Genomic DNA, 16,382 nt, shown 5'->3' on the forward strand with positions numbered 1-16,382 from the left:
ACAAGGGTGTTGGTTTAATTTCAGAAGCACAAAAATATAAATAAACTTTAAGAGAAATGCTGAAAAAAGCAAACGAAAGGAGAAAAAAGAAAAAACCTTCAAAATCCTTGTGAAAGTAGAATCTAGAGGTTAGAGACTTAAAAAACTGAAATGATGCTGGCCTCCGGTGGCTCACCCCTGAATCCTAACCACCCAGGAGGCTGAGATCTGAGGATCACAGTTCAAAGACAGCCCCGCCAGGAAGAGACTCTTATTTCCAATAAACCACCAAAAAACAGGGAGTAGCACTGTGGCTCAAGTGTAGAGCACTCACTTTGAGTTGAAAAGCTGAGGGACAGTGCCCAGGCCCAGAGTTCAAGCCCCACGACCAACCCCAAAAAAAAAAAAACTGAAATGATTCCCATATAATTAGTACCTTTGTCTGGCTCCCTTTTTTTCTGCACATCATGAACAAAAGCTGTAGAAAAACTATTGTGACCTTTGTACCTACCTGCACACAAGAATGTGTGTGATAGGCGTTCTCTTTACTGGTCCATTTCTACTAAAAGCAAATCCTGGTTGGCGATGAATATCCTGCGGATTTCCCGCATAAGAGCCATCGTAACACTCATTGATAGAAACATCTATCCTAGCACCTTTCGGATGATACTGTAACAAAAACAAAGGGGGTTCAGAAAAAGGAAACACCATGCTACCCCCAAATATCCAGCTCTCTAATCAGAAGTAGTTAGGGATTCTTAATGTTTAGGAAAAGTAAAATAAGTCAGGTGCCCTAGCTTGGTGAGATGTCAGAAGACATGGATTAAAAGACAATGTGTCAGGGCAGGGAAGGCAGCTCAGCAGTAGAGTGCTTGCCTCACATGCATGAGGCCCTGGGTTTGATTCTTCAGGACCACATAAGTAGAAAAAGCACAACTGAAATTTAAAAAAAGACACTGTCTTTTAAGTCCTGATGGTACACTCGTTCATGGCTTTGAATCATTCTCTGTAATGCATTCACAAGCGTAAGAATTATGGTATTTTGACACAAAGTACAATCTTCCTGAGATAGCTTTATATTTAGTGTATAATAGGTTTAGGGTTAAAAAATACTTACAACATAATTGAAGATAAATCGACTATGGCAGAGTTTAAGATGCTTGAGTAAACTGTAAAGTTTACGACAGTTCAGCGTGCACCAAGGGCAATGCAAGTCATCTCTTGCTTCTGTTTGTTGTCGTGTATTGTTGTTATAAAGAAACTGAAAAACACAACCAGTTAGCTGCTTATACATCTCCAGGTATTTTATTTCAGTGTCATCTTTAAGTACAGTTAAAAGGAAAATAGAATTAGAGATCTTCCTTTAATATAAATATGCCAAAAGACTGCATATGTAAAATACAAAAGAAATATATTGCATGACTGCTTAAACTATGGTTACCTGATAAAATATTCTCAATTTCTGTCGGTTCTCATTTGAAGTATCTTTTTCTTTTCTTGCCTGTAAATCTGTAGTCAATGTTTCCTTCACGGCTGAAAACAAATATTTTAATAAAAATACTTGATTCCAAAAAGTGAAATATCAAAATTATCAATGATTCCACAAAACTATACTTATAGAATATAATTTTTGTTCTTACCCTCCACTAAAAAAAACCACAGGAACAATCCCCCTCATCAGTAAATCAGACATTAAGGTATATTTTGTTTTTCTTTTTTTGGGTCTGGTCGTGGGGCCTGAACTCTGGGCCTAGGCATTGTCCCTGCGCTCTTCAGCTCAAGGCTAGCGCTCTACCACTTGAGCTACAGTGCCACTTTAAGGTATACTTTGAAATGACTTTTTCCTTTCACTTTAAAAACTGCCAAGAGGAAGTGGTGTTGTAGCTCGGGCGGTAGAGTGCTCGCCTGGAGAGCTGAAGAGTGCAGGGGCAGCGACGGGCCCCCACGACCGACCAAAAAAAAAAACAAAACAAAAAAAAAACTGCCCCAAGAGCTGGAAACTTAAGTCAGTTACAGAGCAGGTAGGTTTCATTAGGTAGCCAATTAAGAGAACATCCTTCACTATTCAAACAGGAAAAGAAGTTTATCTACCTTGCTGTGCCTGGTGGAGAGGTTATACTTGGTGGAGAAGCTATGCATGGTGGAGAGGCATGGCTGAAAAAGAGAGGCAACCCACCCCTGGGCCAGGATTAATCTAGGTCAGGGAGGGGAAGAGGTGTGGCCAGGTGGGGAAAAGGTGTGGCCACACTGGATCCAGGATGTGACCTCAGGGCCTGGGACCTTCCTAAGGTCAGATGGGAGGCATGTGACCAGAGGTGTCCCAGGAAGTGACTTAGCAGGAGGGGAAGGTGACTGCTTCCAGGTCGGCCAGTTACCTAGGTAACAGATATACTGGGCAGAAATTTAGCCAAGAGGTAGGGAGGTGTCCCTGCGCATACCAAATACCTTGTGTGTGCAAATTTCAGAGTCTCATCCCCAGCGCTGTAACAAATGTTTCGAAATCAAACAAAAAGGCTGGTATGTAGCTTAATAGCAAAGTGCTTGCCTAGCAAGTACAACATCCTGGGTTAGATCCCCAGAACCAAAGGACAAATACAGTTAAAAAAAAAAAAAAGGAGCTGGGCAGCAGTAGCTCATGCCTGTAATCCTAGCTACTCAGGAGGCTGAGATCTGAGGATCTTTGTTCAAAGCCAGCCCCGGCAAGAAAGTCTGAGATGGGGGGGGGGGGGGAGGGGGGAGGCTGGGAAGGGATGTGAAGGGTAAACAAAGGAGGAGGCTGCAATGCTTGGTAAGAAATGTACGCATTATCCTGCCCATGTAATTGTAACTCCTCTGTACAGTACGTTCACAAATAAAATTTAAAAAAAAAAAAAAAAAAAGTCTGAGAGACTCTTATCTCCAAAAAACCACTAGAAAACCAGAGGTAGCACTGTGGTTCAAGGGGTAGAGCAGTGGCCTTGAGCTGAAGAGGGCAGGGACAGCACCCAGGCCCCAAGTTCAAGCCCCACGACCAACACACACCAAAAAAAAAAAAAAGAGCCCGGCGCTGGTGGCTTACGCCTGTAATCCAGGCTGAGATCTGAGGATCTCGTTTCAAAGCCAGCCCGGGCGGGAGAGACCATGAGACTCCTATTTCCAATAAATCACCAGAAAACCGGAAGTGGCACTGTAGTTCAAGTGGTAGAGCGCTCGCCTTGAGCTGAAGAGCTGAGGGACAGCGCCCAGGCCCAGAGTTCAAGCCCCACGACTGACCAAAAAAAAAGGGGGGGGGCTGGGAAGGTGGCTCAGTGGCAGAGTGCTTGGTTGCCTTGCATGCCTGAGGCCCTGGGTTTGATTCCTCAGCACCACATAAGAAAAAAGAAAAAAGCTGGAAGTGGCGCTGTGGCTCATGTGGTAGAGCGCTAGCCTTGAGCTGAAGAGCAGAGGGACAGAGCCCAGGCCCAGAGTTCAGGCCCCACAACCAGACCCCCCCTAAAAAAAGAAAAGAAACTCACAAAATCAAACACAAAATAAACCCAAACTCCTAAGTTCTAGCTCATAAAAACAATTCCAACTAATTATATGTGGTCACTACACTATTTTAATCACTCAGGTCAGTGTGGCTTCGTTTTGTTGCTTTTTCTGCAATATGAAAACCAACCAAAGGCCTCATGATGTTGGGAAGTGCTCCACCAGGGCTAGATCTTCAAACCAGAAAGTATATAGGTTCATTGTTGTTTGATACAAGGTTTCATTATGTAGACCAAACAGACCTCGAATTTCTCCTTCCATGGCCTCCTAAATACAGCAATTACAGATATATCCCACACCCAGGTAAAGTGTGTATTTGACTGGTTTTGTATTTCCCGATGCAAAGAAGTACTGAGCAAATATCTGGTAAGTGATAGTCCAAAAAGTAAACAAAAACAGATTTATTAAGGTCACTCCCAAAGCCAAAAAGATAAAAAGCTGGGCATTGGTGGTTCCCACCAGTAAGCTACTCAGGAAGCTGAGTTCTGAGGTTCAAGCCAGACACAGCCAGGAAGTCCTGGAAACTCTAGTCTCCAATTAACCTCCAGAAAACCAGAAGTGGAACTATCCTAGTAGTAGAGTACTCGCCTTGAGCAAAAGAGCACAAGGACATAGCCCAGGCCCTGAGTTCAAGCCCCATGGCAAACAAAAACAAACAAGCAAAACAAAACAAAATATTGGTACTTGTGGCTCAGGCCTGTATCCTAGGAGATTGGAGGCTGAGACCTAAGGGTGGGAGTTTAAAGCCAGCTAGGGCAGGAAAAAGCTTGAGACTCTTATTGCCAACAAACTACTCAGAAAAAGCTAGAAGTGGCACAATAGCAGAAGTAGTAGCCTTGAGCAAAAGCAACATCAGGACCCAGGCCTGGAATTCAAACATCAGGACTGGCGTAACCCACACAGTAATGAAAGTTATCCTATCCACTTTCTTATGAGTTTGATGCAAACTTGTTCTACAGAACAAGTAGCTGTGCGCAGATGCCACTGGGAAGTGTTATATATTACATAATCATACCATGCTCCTGAAGAATTAACAGACATGTAGCACAAACACTGTACATAAAGGATTGCTGATTAGTACTTCAGAAAAGAACATTTAATACAGAAAAATCCAAATTTACCATGCTTAATAATCTACCTCATAGGCCAAATATTTCCTGAGGAATAATCACATGAAATAAAATACAAGTGATTCTAAAATATAAGACTTCTAATCTGAGCCAGGAGCTGATGGCTCACACCTGTAATCCTAGCTACTCAGGAGGCTGAGATCTGAGGCTGAGATTCAAAGTCAGCCCAGGCAGGAAAGTCAACAAGACTCTTATCTCCAATTAACCACCAGAAAACTGGAAGTAGTGCTCTGGCTCAAGTGGCAGAGTGTTAGTTAGCCTTGAGCTGAAGAGCTTAGGTACAGCGCCCATGCCCAGAGTTTAAGCCCCACAACAACCAAAAACCCAACAAAGACTTCTAACTTTGAAACTATCATTTTCACAGCAGTGTTCTTTGTTGTTTGTTTTACCAATAGTTTGCGTAGGTTTGACTGAGCCAGGCTTGTTTTCTTGATGGAGACTCTCTGAATTTCTAGTGGCAAGAGGCTTAGCAATAGGAGCTGTAGATTTATCATTGGTTTCTCCTGTCCAGCGAAGAGTGAATTGCAATGTAGGTCCCTGAGAAAATGTTTCAAATGGAGGCAGCCTCTAAATAAAAATATGAAAAGAAAGCAGAGTCACATAATGAACTAGAAAAAATCATTATAAGAATTTCTTTTTTATAATTCATTACAAGGCTGGAAATGTGGTTTAGTGGAGAGTGCTTGCCTAGCATTTATGAAGCCCTAGGTTGGATTCCTCAGTAACACATACACAGAAAAAGCTGGAAGTGGCACTATGGCTCAAGTGGTAGAGTGCTAGCCTTCACCAAAAGAAGCTCATAGACAGTGCCCAGGCCCTAAGCTGAGTTCAAGCCCCAGGATTGGCACCCCAAAATAAGAGATCATTACAAAACTGAGGACTTGATTCAAATAACTAAATTTTCAAGTCCAAAGCCAACAACTGTGGCAAGCAAATGAAGTATGAACAATATGAACAGGAGAGGTCAGACTGAAAAGCAGCAGGTATGTACAGTAAACAGCTCAATTGTTGCTATGTAGAATTACTTACCTACTGCAGGCAGATTTTCTTTTTTCCTTTTTCAGAAAGTATCTTGCTACTTAGCCAAGCAGATCTCAAACTCAAGATCCTCTAGTGTCAGCCTCTTCACTACACCCACTTCATATTTTTTAAGAGTCAAAAACTAAGTAATATGAGCTGTAATCTGAGATACTCAGGAAGCTGAGATCAAAGCCAGCCCAGCCCCCAGGGCTATAAAGTCCAAAAGATTGTAATCCCTGTTAACTACAACAACAAAAAAAGCCAGAGAAGAACTAAACTCTAGAGAAAGAGCCATAGCCTAGAGACAAATAGCTCAGGGACTGCACCCAAGCCTACAGTTCAAGCCCCAGGCACCAAAAAACAAAACAAAAAACAAAAAACTTTTCTCTGGAATCCTTTATATTTTTTATGCTAATAATTAATTCAAACTGTCTTTAAAATAAAAAGACCCCTCAGTACTCAAAGCCACCCAACTTGTAACTTACAGTCTTTAAGTGACTTAATTCCTTTATCAATTAGGCAGCTTTTGGACTGGGAGATTGGCTGAGTGGTAGAGTGCTTTCCTCCCGTGCATGAGGCCCTGGGTTTGATTCCTCAGCACCACATAAGCAGAAAAAAGCCAGAAGTGGTGTTGTGGCTCAAGTAGAATGCTAGCCTTCAGCTGAAGAACTGAGAGACAACACCCAGGCCCAGAGTTCAGCCCACGATAGACCAAAACAAAAAGTTACCAGGGACTGGTACCTTGGTAGTCAATTAGATAGCTTTGACAACTGGTAAACTCCCTTGACTTTTCTCCAGCTCTTAACACATTTCTTTTAGCCTCCAGAGTTCCTGCCTCACCTTTAGTCATTTACTCCAGTATCTTACTCACTGTTCAAGAATTTGATGTGAAGCTGGGGACACCCAGTTGGTTCTGATTGTTACAGTTGATACTGACAATTGGTATCTCAAAGTAATGGACTAAAATAGGTTTCAAAGTTCATGAATTATCTTTTTCACTAAAATATATTTTTCTCCCCAAGAACAATTACTTTTTGTTCCTGGCATTGTGTTACTAGTGATCCTAAAATAAAAATTCTGGGGGCTGGGATGTAGCTCAGTGGCAAAAGTACTTGCCTAGCAAGTGCAATGTCCTGGGTTCAATCCCCAGTACCAAGAAGGAAGAGATTAAAAAAAAAATTCTGGCCTTCTGTTTGACTATTAATTCTGTTTTTGATTTCTTGTGTAATTCCAAAGGGCTTCCTGAAATCTTCACCATTTCTTCCCTTACATCAATGTCCTTACTACAACAGTTACCTGAAGCTACTCTCCTGCTTCCGTTTTTTTACTTCTCAATTCAGACACAGGAAACCAGATAATCTCAAAAAGCTATTTTCATGGGATTTGTTTTTAGAACCTTTCGATGAGCATTAGATTTGTTTTTAGAACCTTTTGATGGGCATTAATTTATGATACTGATGCAGATTTGTTTAAAGTGCTTAGGAATATATCATCACCATAAAGTTGTCATTTTAGGGCTCAGGGTGTTACTCAGCTGTAGAGGCCCTGAATTAAATCATGAGTACCACCAAAACAAACAAAAATCATCAGTAATTTTAGAGTAGGATGAGGTAATAGTATGATCATACAAACTGATTTTGACATATTAAGGTCCTACACCTAGAAGCTCTCACTTGCCCAGTTTTAAGACCCAGTAGGGGGGTGGGGGGAAATATAAAATCCTCATGAATAGGCATTCTAAAAAATTACAAAGATAAAAAACATCTGATGCCAGGTGATGGTGGCTCATATCTGTAATTCTAGCTACTCAGGAGGCTGAGAACTGAGGTTCAAAGCCAGCTTGGCCAGGCACCAGTGGCTCATGCCTGTAATCCTAGCTACTGAGGAGGCTGAGATCTGAGGATCACGAGTTAAAGCTAGCCCAGGCACCAAAGTCCTTGAGACTCATCTCTAATAAACTACCAGAAAACTGGAAGTGGCACTGTGGCTCGAGTGGTAGAGAGCTCGCCTTGAGCTGAAGAGCTGAGAGACAGTACCCAGGTCCAGAGTTCAAGCCCCATGACCAACCAAAAAAAAAGCCAGCCCGAACTCTAGTGCTATGTGTCCCTGATATGAGGAGTGGCCGCCCACAGGTACTCATAGATCAGGTAATAGTTTGTTGAGCCAAGTAGGCAGTTTGTAAAGGATTCAATTCGGCTGGTTAAAAGATGCCGATAGAAAAGAATTCCAGAAGATTGCCATGGCAACAGCAATAGGATTTGCAATAATGGGCTTCATTGGCTTCTTTGTAAAACTGATCCATATCCCTATTAATAACATCACTGTGGGTGGCTGAATCCACTTTGGAGACAATTTCATCATGGAGATTAGTGAGTGAGTGAGGGTTCGAGAAGCTCACGAAGTAAACATTCATCTAAATACTTGTTGTTTTTCTGGTTTTATCCCCCTTCCAAGATGTTTTCTACTCATAAATTAATTTTGAAATAAACTGTGTTTTTCCATTAAAAAAAAAAAAAGCCAGCCTGGACTGGAACCTCTTTCAAGTCTCTTTATCTCCAATTAGCCACCCAAAAAAGCCATAAATGGCCCTGTGGCTCAGTTTGTAGATAAGAGTGAGAACCTTGACCAAAAAGGAGGCCAGGGATAGTGCCCAGGTCCAGAATTCAAGCCCCAGGAATGAGGAAAAAACAAAACACAAACAGCTGCAGAAAACTCAAAACACTTTACATAACTATAAATTCAATGAAATTAGCTGGGCACCAGTGGCTCACGCTTATAATCCTAGCTACTCAGGAGGCTGCAATCTGAGGATCACGGTTCAAAACCAGGCCAGGCAGGAAAGTCCTGAGACTCTTATCTTCAATAAACCACTAGAAAACTGGAAGTGGCACTGTGGCTCAAGTGGTAGAGTGCTAACCTTGAGCTAAAGAGCTGAGGGATAGCACCTAGACCCAGAGTTCAGCCCGCACAACTGACCAAAAAAAAAAAGTAGAATTATAGCCAGGCACTACAGCCAGGTTCACACCTGTAATCCTAGCTACTCCTGAGGCTAAGATCTAAGAATCACAGTTCAAAGCCAGCCCAAGCAGAAAAGTTCCTATTAGATGCTTATCTCCAATTAACTATCAGCAATCCAGAAGTGGTACTTTGGCATAAAGTGGAAGAGCACCAGCCTTGAACAAAAGAGCTCAAGGACAGCAGCACCCAGGCCCTGAGTTCAAGCCTATGACCAACATTTTTAAAAAATTATATATAACATTTGGTAAAAACTTAAAATTCATGAAAATCTGTCAGACTATCTGTTGAATGACCATTTTTTTCAGATCTGTTTCTAATTTTGGACTAAAAGCTGCTAAAATTTTACCTATATTTTTTCAATTAACCAATAACTACCATGTATTTAAATTGTACAATAGGAACTTGTAACAGCTTTATATATACAATGTTTAATCTTACATGCATTGCAGATTTACTTTCCAGTAAGGCTATACCAACTTATTCTTACACCGAAAAGTTGTTTGGGAGTGTGTGTCCTTGCATTGTTAACATTAGAAACTGTCAAGCTTTCAATCCTTCATGAGTAACACAAAGGAGATCCCAGCTTTTATTTCTTTGAATACTATGTGAATACCTTTTTAGAAGTTTGGTGTCATGTCCGCTCTTTTCAGGACTTGGATTTTCTTTAACCCATTTTTAATTCATTGTTATTAACTAATCACAATGCTTACTTTGGTGCTAAGGACAGAGCCCAAGGGTTTTAATTATATAAGGTACAAACACAGGGGGCTGGGAAGGTGGCTCAGTGGTAGAGCGCTTGCCTTGCATGCCTGAGGCCCTGGGTTCGATTCCTCAGCACCACATAAGCAAAAAGAAAAAAACAGGAAGTGGCTCTGTGGCTCAAATGGTAGAGCGTTAGCCTTGAGCTGAAGAGCTGAGGGACAGTGCCCAGGCCCAGAGTTCAGGCCCCATGATCGGATCCAAAACAAAACAAAACAAAAGGTACAAACATAGTATTATTATGCTCCATGTTATCATCCAGTGGATCCCTTATTTCTTTTCTTTCCCCGGATCCTGAAAGATTAATTCTAGGGTCTCAAGAAAGTTCTCTAGGGGCTGGGAAGGTGGCTCAGTGGTAGAGCGCTTGCCTTGCATGCACGAGGCCCTGGGTTCGATTCCTCAGCACCACATAAGCAAAAAGAAAAAAAGCTGGAAGTGGCACTGTGGCTCAAGTGGTAGAGTGCTAGCCTTGAGCTGAAGAGCTGAGGAACAGCACCCAGGCCCAGAGTTCAGGCCCCACGACTGGACCCCCCCCCCAAAGAAAAATAAATAAATAAAGCGGGAGGCTATGTAATAAATATACTTTAAAAAAAAAAAAAAGAAAAAGAAAGTTCTCTAGCACTCTCAGACTTGACGGTCCTTAAGTTTTTCATTTTGTGGTATTAGGGAATTGTAGAACTTTATACATGGTAGGCAAGCACATTACCACTGAGCTTAAAGGGCCCATCCCATTTGGTTTTTTTGGGGGGGTCCGGTCGTGGGGCTTGAACTCTGGGCCTGGGCTCTATCCCTTAACTCTTCAAGCTCAAGGCTAGCGCTCTACCACTTGAGCCACCGCGCCATTTCTGGCTTTTTTTCTTTTTGCTTAGGTGGTGCTGAGGAATCGAACCCAGAGCCTCAGGCATGCAAGGCAAGCTCTCTACCACTGAGCCACCTTCCCAGCGCCCCCATTTGGTTTTTGACTCTGGATCCATTTCAATATCAAAACAATTAATTTTATTTTTTTTATTGTCAGTTATGGGATTTGAATGCTGTCCCTGAGCTCTTCAGCTCAAGGTGGGCACTTTACCACTTGAACCGCAGCACCTCTTCTGATTTTCTAGTCGTTTATTAAGAGTTTTTTTTTTTTTTTTTTTTTTTTTTTTTTGTCGGTCGTGGGGCTTGAACTCTGGGCCTGGGCGCTGTCCCTCAGCTCTCCAGCTCAAGGCGAGCGCTCTACCACTTGAGCTACAGCGCCACTTCCGGTTTTCTGGTGGTTTATTGGAGATAGGAGTCTCACGGTCTTTCCTGCCCGGGCTGGCTTTGAACCGCGATCCTCAGATCTCAGCCTCCTGAGTAGCTAGGATTACAGGCATGAGCAACCAGTGACCAGCTTTTAAATGATTATATGATTATATATATATATATATATATATATATATATATATATATATGTATGTATGTATTTTTTTTTGAGGGGGTCCAGTCGTGGGGCCTGAACTCTGGGCCTGGGTGCTGTCCCTTAGCTCTTCAGCTCAAGGCTAGCGCTCTACCACTTGAGCCACAGCGCCACTTCCGGCTTTTTTCTTTTTGCTTATGTGGTGCTGAGGAATCGAACCCAGGGCCTCAGGCATGCAAGGCAAGCACTCTACACTGAGCCACCTTCCCAGCCCCTCAATGATTAATTTTAATAGGGTACTTTTTACTTTATGCTTTCTGGCTTTTTTAACTTTTTTTTTTTTTGTCGGTCATGGGGCCTGAACTCTGGGCCTGGGTGCTGTCCCTCAGCTCTTCAGCTCAAGGCTAGCGCTCTACCACTTGAGCCACAGTGTCACTTCTGCTTTTCTGAGTGGTTTATTTGAGATAAGAGACTCATGGAATTTCCTGTCCAGGTTAGCTTTGAACAGTGATCCTCAGATCTCATCCTCCTGAGTAGCTAGTTTTACAGGCGTGAGCCACCAATGCCCAGCTTTTTTTTTAATTATTATTATTCTTAAAAGTATCTTCCTCACAACAAAACTGTATTAACATCCATTGATACTTTTTCTGAAGTTATGGAGTGTGAACATTCACATTTAGGCTTATAGGCATTCCAGAATTTGTTAGTCTTACTTTATCAGTCTTAGTCTTCATTTATTTGTTTTTTTTTTTTTCTGGGGGGTCCGTCATGGGGTCTGAACTCCGCCTGGGCACTGTCCCTCAGCTCTTCAGCTCAAGGCTAGCGCTCTACCCCTTGAGCTACACAGCCACTTCCGGCTTTTTTATGTGGTGCTGAGGAATTGAACCCAGGGCCTCATGCATTCAAGGCAAGCACTTTACCACTGAGCCAACTTCCTAGCCCTTAAATTATTTCTATTAGATGGCTAAGGACCAGTTCTGTCACCATTAATGAATAGTTAATTCTTCTCCATATAGATTTATTTGTCTTTGCCCCCAACGTTCTGGGAGGTTCAAGCATATACTACCATGCCAAGCCAGTATAACTTCTTTAACTTTTATGGTATTTTCCATTAATAAAACATTTCTTAATTATTATATACTATTAGATTAACATGAATCTAATTTTTTAGGTTTAAAAAACATGCTCAAGTTGGGCGCCAGTTTCATTCCTGTGACTCATGACTTAATCCTAACTTCTCAGAAGTCAGGAACTTGGAAGGTTGAGGTTTGAAACAATCTGGCCAGCAGAGTCCATAGATTCCATCTAGCAATAAGCAAAAAGCTGGGCTGGAGGTATGACTCAAGTAGCAGAGCACCAGCTGTGAGCAAGTTTGAGACTGAAGCCCACAATTCAAGCCCTGAAACTGCTTTCCCACCTCCAAAAAAAAATTGATATATGTAATAACACACTGATCTGATACATTTGTAAATGGCATTGTTACATTTTGTTCAAACTGTCTACCAACAAATGTATGTTTATTCTTTTCTAACTCTTAGAAGTTACTTTAGTTAATTTCATCTGAATTCTAGAGACAGAATTTAATAATAAATGTATTACCAGTTATTACATGTTATTTGCTGTTGCTAAGAATGAGATTTAAAATATAGCAACTAACATTTATTGAGCACTTATTGTATGCCAGGTACATATTTTTATTATTTCATTAAATCTGTTTTGTTTTTTGCCAGTCCTGGGGCTTGAACTCTGGGCTTGGCACTGTCCCTGAGCCTCTCTGTACTCAAGGCTGACATTCTACCACTTGACCAAAGCACCACTTCCAGCTTTTCTGTTTATGTGGTACTGAGGAATGGAACCCAGGGCCTTCATGCATGCTAGGCAAGCACTCTACCACTAAGCCACATTCCCAGCCCTAATCTGTCATTTCTATACCTCATTTGCACAAGAGAAACCAGTGAATAATTTGCCAAATGCCACATAGCAAGCATCAGAAATCTGAATTCTACAGTCTGTCTCTAGGATCAATGCCTTCGGTGAATACTCTAACTAGATCAAGACTTTGTGTACTTTAAAGTATAAAAATCAAAACTATGTCACTATGAAATAGCGTTTGGGGGAAGAAAACATCAAAAATGGGAGTTCATAACTATAACGTGCTCAACTTTCTAAATGGTCCATACCTTCCCATCAAGAATAGTCTCCCATGTTGCTCTTTTCTTGCTTATTGGACATTCTTCCATTTCCTGCATGGCTACTTCATATTCCCCATCTAAAAGCTGTAAGCGCCTGTTAGACAAACATATACACTTTAACCTGAGTATTACTGCAAGCACACAAATTCTACATCTTTAGGTTTATACTAGAAATCATTCATTAAATTTATAAACTAGCTTTTATAAATTGAAGATGTACTTACAGTCCAGTATTGACAAAAAACAATTTTAGTTTTGTGCACTAATCATTACCTAACTAGAGAATTTTTTTGGGGGGGTCCAGTCGTGGGGCCTGAACTCTGGGCCTGGGCGCTTCCCTCAGCTCTTCAGCTCAAGGCTAGCGCTCTACCACTTGAGCCACAGCGCCACTTCTGGCTTCTTTTTTTACTTATGTGGTGCTGAGGAATTGAACCTAGGGCCTCATGCATGCAAGACAAGCGCTCTACCACTGAGCCACCTTCCCAGCCCCTTAACTAGAGAATTTTTAATTACTGTAGCTGCTAAGATACAACTTTAAACATTTGAAATACTATATTACTAACATATGAAAATCTGGTGAATTTTAGTCATTAAAACAAAAGCATGTATGCAGGATTTATATTCTTAAAAATAGGATCATGGGGTCAGGATATGAAGTCTAGTGGGACAGTGCTTGCCTGGCATGTGCAAAGCCCTAGATTTGACACTCAAGCACTGCCCTCCCCGTGAAAAGGATAACCGTATTATAACAGCTCTCTTAAGAAACCACTAAAACATGTGTAGTTTTTCACTATAAATGTTTGGACCTGGAATTCCTTATTCTTATATGTGCCCAGTAAACTATAGTGATTAGAATAGGCACACCTAACTACAGGCACCCAAGGCCACCTGGCACATATAGATGCTCAATAAATACTTCAAGGACAAATAAGTAAAATACTGATTGAATCAAATAATTAAATTTTATTCACATTATATTTTGTGTATGTATACATGCATGTGTGTATATCAAATCATCAAGTAAGTATGTGAATCACTGATTAAATTCTATTTACAGTATATATAATATTGTGTGCATGAGATCTTTTTTTTTTTGGTTGGTTGTAGGGCTTGGACTTTGGGCCTGGGCGCTGTCCCAGAACTTCTTTGTGCTCAAGGCCACTGCTCAACCATGTGAACCTCAGCAACACTTCAGGTTTTTGAGTGGTCAGAGTGGTTAATTGGACATAAGAGTCTCATAGGGACTTGTCTGCCTGGGCTGACTTCGAACCACAAACCATGATGTTCAGATCTCTGCCTCCTGAGTAACTAGGATTATAGGCATGAGCCACCAGCACCCAGCATGTATGTTTTATCTGTATCTTTAAAACTACTTACCAGTACTACTATAACGAGCATGCTTTTACCATGCTCAACAACTGTACAACCTGTCTTAAGAGAAATATTATTGGATTACAATAACTAGTTCTTATTGAGAGCTTACTGAGTGCCAGGCAATATACTACATGAGGGCTGGGAAGGTGGCTCAGTGGTAGAGCGCTTGCCTTGCATGCATGAGGCCCTGGGTTCGATTCCTCAGCACCACAGAAGCAGAAAAGGCTGGAAGTGGTGCTGTGGCTCAAGTGGTAGAGCGCTACCCTTGAGTTAAAGAGTTGAGGGACAATGCCCAGACCCAGTGTTCAGGCCCTACAACCAACCAAAAAAAAAAAGACTACATGGCACATTTCATCTTCCCCACAATTTGATGATCAAGGTACTACTGGCTCCATTTTCAGAAGAAATTGGAAGCACAAAAACACTAAATAACTTGCCTTAAGATACACAGTACCTGGCCAGATACAGCCAAGTAAGTCCAGACAGTCTGCCAGTAAATTCTTACTCATAACACCCAATTATTTTGACCTAAAAGTAGTTTTATAATTTCTCTATAATACTTGAATTTAGTCTATTTAACAGTACAACAGTAATGTTGTCCAACTTTCTATTCTGAAAGGCTAACTTGTCTATTTGAATAGTAACTTAATATTCTTAGTGGTAAAAAGGCGCTTCCCCCATAAATATATAATGCACTATGTACATGGCTACGTAATATTCTATTTGGTTGTAAACTTGATATCTAAAATCCAATTCAATCTCCTATCTGTAATGTTTGAGGAGGCCTTTTCCCCCCAGAGCCTCATAAACAGTGCCTTATAGAGTTTTTTGATCTGTCAATCTGATAAGTGAAAAAAATGACATCTCAGTGTACTTTTAAATCAGATGTCTTATCTCTGTAATGGTTTCAGAATCACATAAATCATTTAAAAAAAATTTTTTTTGTTATCCGTTCTTTACCCTGTTTCACTTTGATCTTTTTAAATTACTTAATCCCATCACTCTTCCTTATAATTTAAAAAAAAAAAAATAGGAAAGATGCTGGGCACCGGTGTCTCATGCCTGTATTCCTAGCTACTCAGGAGGCTGAGATCTGAGGATCAGCCAGCCCAGGCAGGAAAGACCGTGAGACTCTTATCTCCAATAAACCACCAGAAAACCAGAATTGGCACTGTGGCTCAAGTGGTAGAGCGCTAGCCTTGAGCTGAAGAGCTGAGGGACAGCGCCCAGGCCAAGTTCAAGATCCAGGACCAACCAAGAAAAGGAGAGAGGGAGAGAGGGAGAGAAGGAGAGAAGGAGAGAGAGAGAGAGGGAGAGAGAGGGAGAGAGGGAGAGAGAGAGAGAGAGAGAGAGAGAGAGAGAGAGAGAGAGAGAGAGAGAGAGAGAGAACAAGGCCAAGTTTACACTCCAGTAACAGCACCAAAAAAAAAAAAAAAAAAGCCAACATGGCTTTTTTTTTTAAACAAACATGGAAACATGGAGAAATAATGGAAAATTAGCACTTTCTAACTGCCAAAGGCACAATTCATTCAAAGCAAGAATCATCAATGACTGGGGGGGGGGGAGGGGGGTATAATTGGGTGGGGGGAGGGGGGAGGCTGGGAAGGGAGGTGAAGGGTAAACAAAGGAGGAGGCTGCAATGCTTGGTAAGAAATGTATGCATTATCCTGCCCATGTAATTGTAGCCCCTCTGTACAGTATGTTCTCAAATAAAATAAAATAATATTTAAAAAAAAATCATCAATGACTGCTTTAACTTGGATGGAAGGGTACTTGAAATAAAAAGATATTCATGCAGGGTTCATGTATTACCATAAGATTATATGTTAATTAACAAAAAGGGAAAAAGTACTGTCACATTAGGGAAATATGATGAACACCCCCCTTGAATCAGGTAACCAAACCTACTATGTTTGTTGGTGATGTAATATGCAAGGAACCTACCAACAACCAATATCGAATTAATAGCTCTGCAAAAAATATTTAACCTGAATCTAATCATGAGGAAATAATCACAAGGAC

General features: G+C 41.3%; 1 protein-coding gene across 1 annotated transcript in view; it reads right to left on the reverse strand.

Annotated features, from left to right (window-relative positions):
• Positions 1–16,382, reverse strand: part of Suz12 (SUZ12 polycomb repressive complex 2 subunit) — a 52,959-nt gene that overhangs the window by 6,633 nt on the left and 29,944 nt on the right. The window contains exons 9-13 of the mRNA XM_070027251.1: positions 12,975–13,080; positions 5,009–5,186; positions 1,421–1,512; positions 1,097–1,240; positions 491–648 (exon numbers count right to left, since the gene is read on the reverse strand). Of these exons, the coding sequence (XP_069883352.1) occupies positions 491–648; positions 1,097–1,240; positions 1,421–1,512; positions 5,009–5,186; positions 12,975–13,080 (678 nt within the window). The remainder of the gene's footprint in view (positions 1–490; positions 649–1,096; positions 1,241–1,420; positions 1,513–5,008; positions 5,187–12,974; positions 13,081–16,382) is intronic.

The sequence above is a fragment of the Dipodomys merriami genome, unplaced genomic scaffold, assembly GCF_024711535.1.
Source record: "Dipodomys merriami isolate MVZ:Mamm:240054 unplaced genomic scaffold, mDipMer1.0.p SCAF_19, whole genome shotgun sequence".
Lineage (NCBI taxonomy): Eukaryota > Metazoa > Chordata > Mammalia > Rodentia > Heteromyidae > Dipodomys > Dipodomys merriami.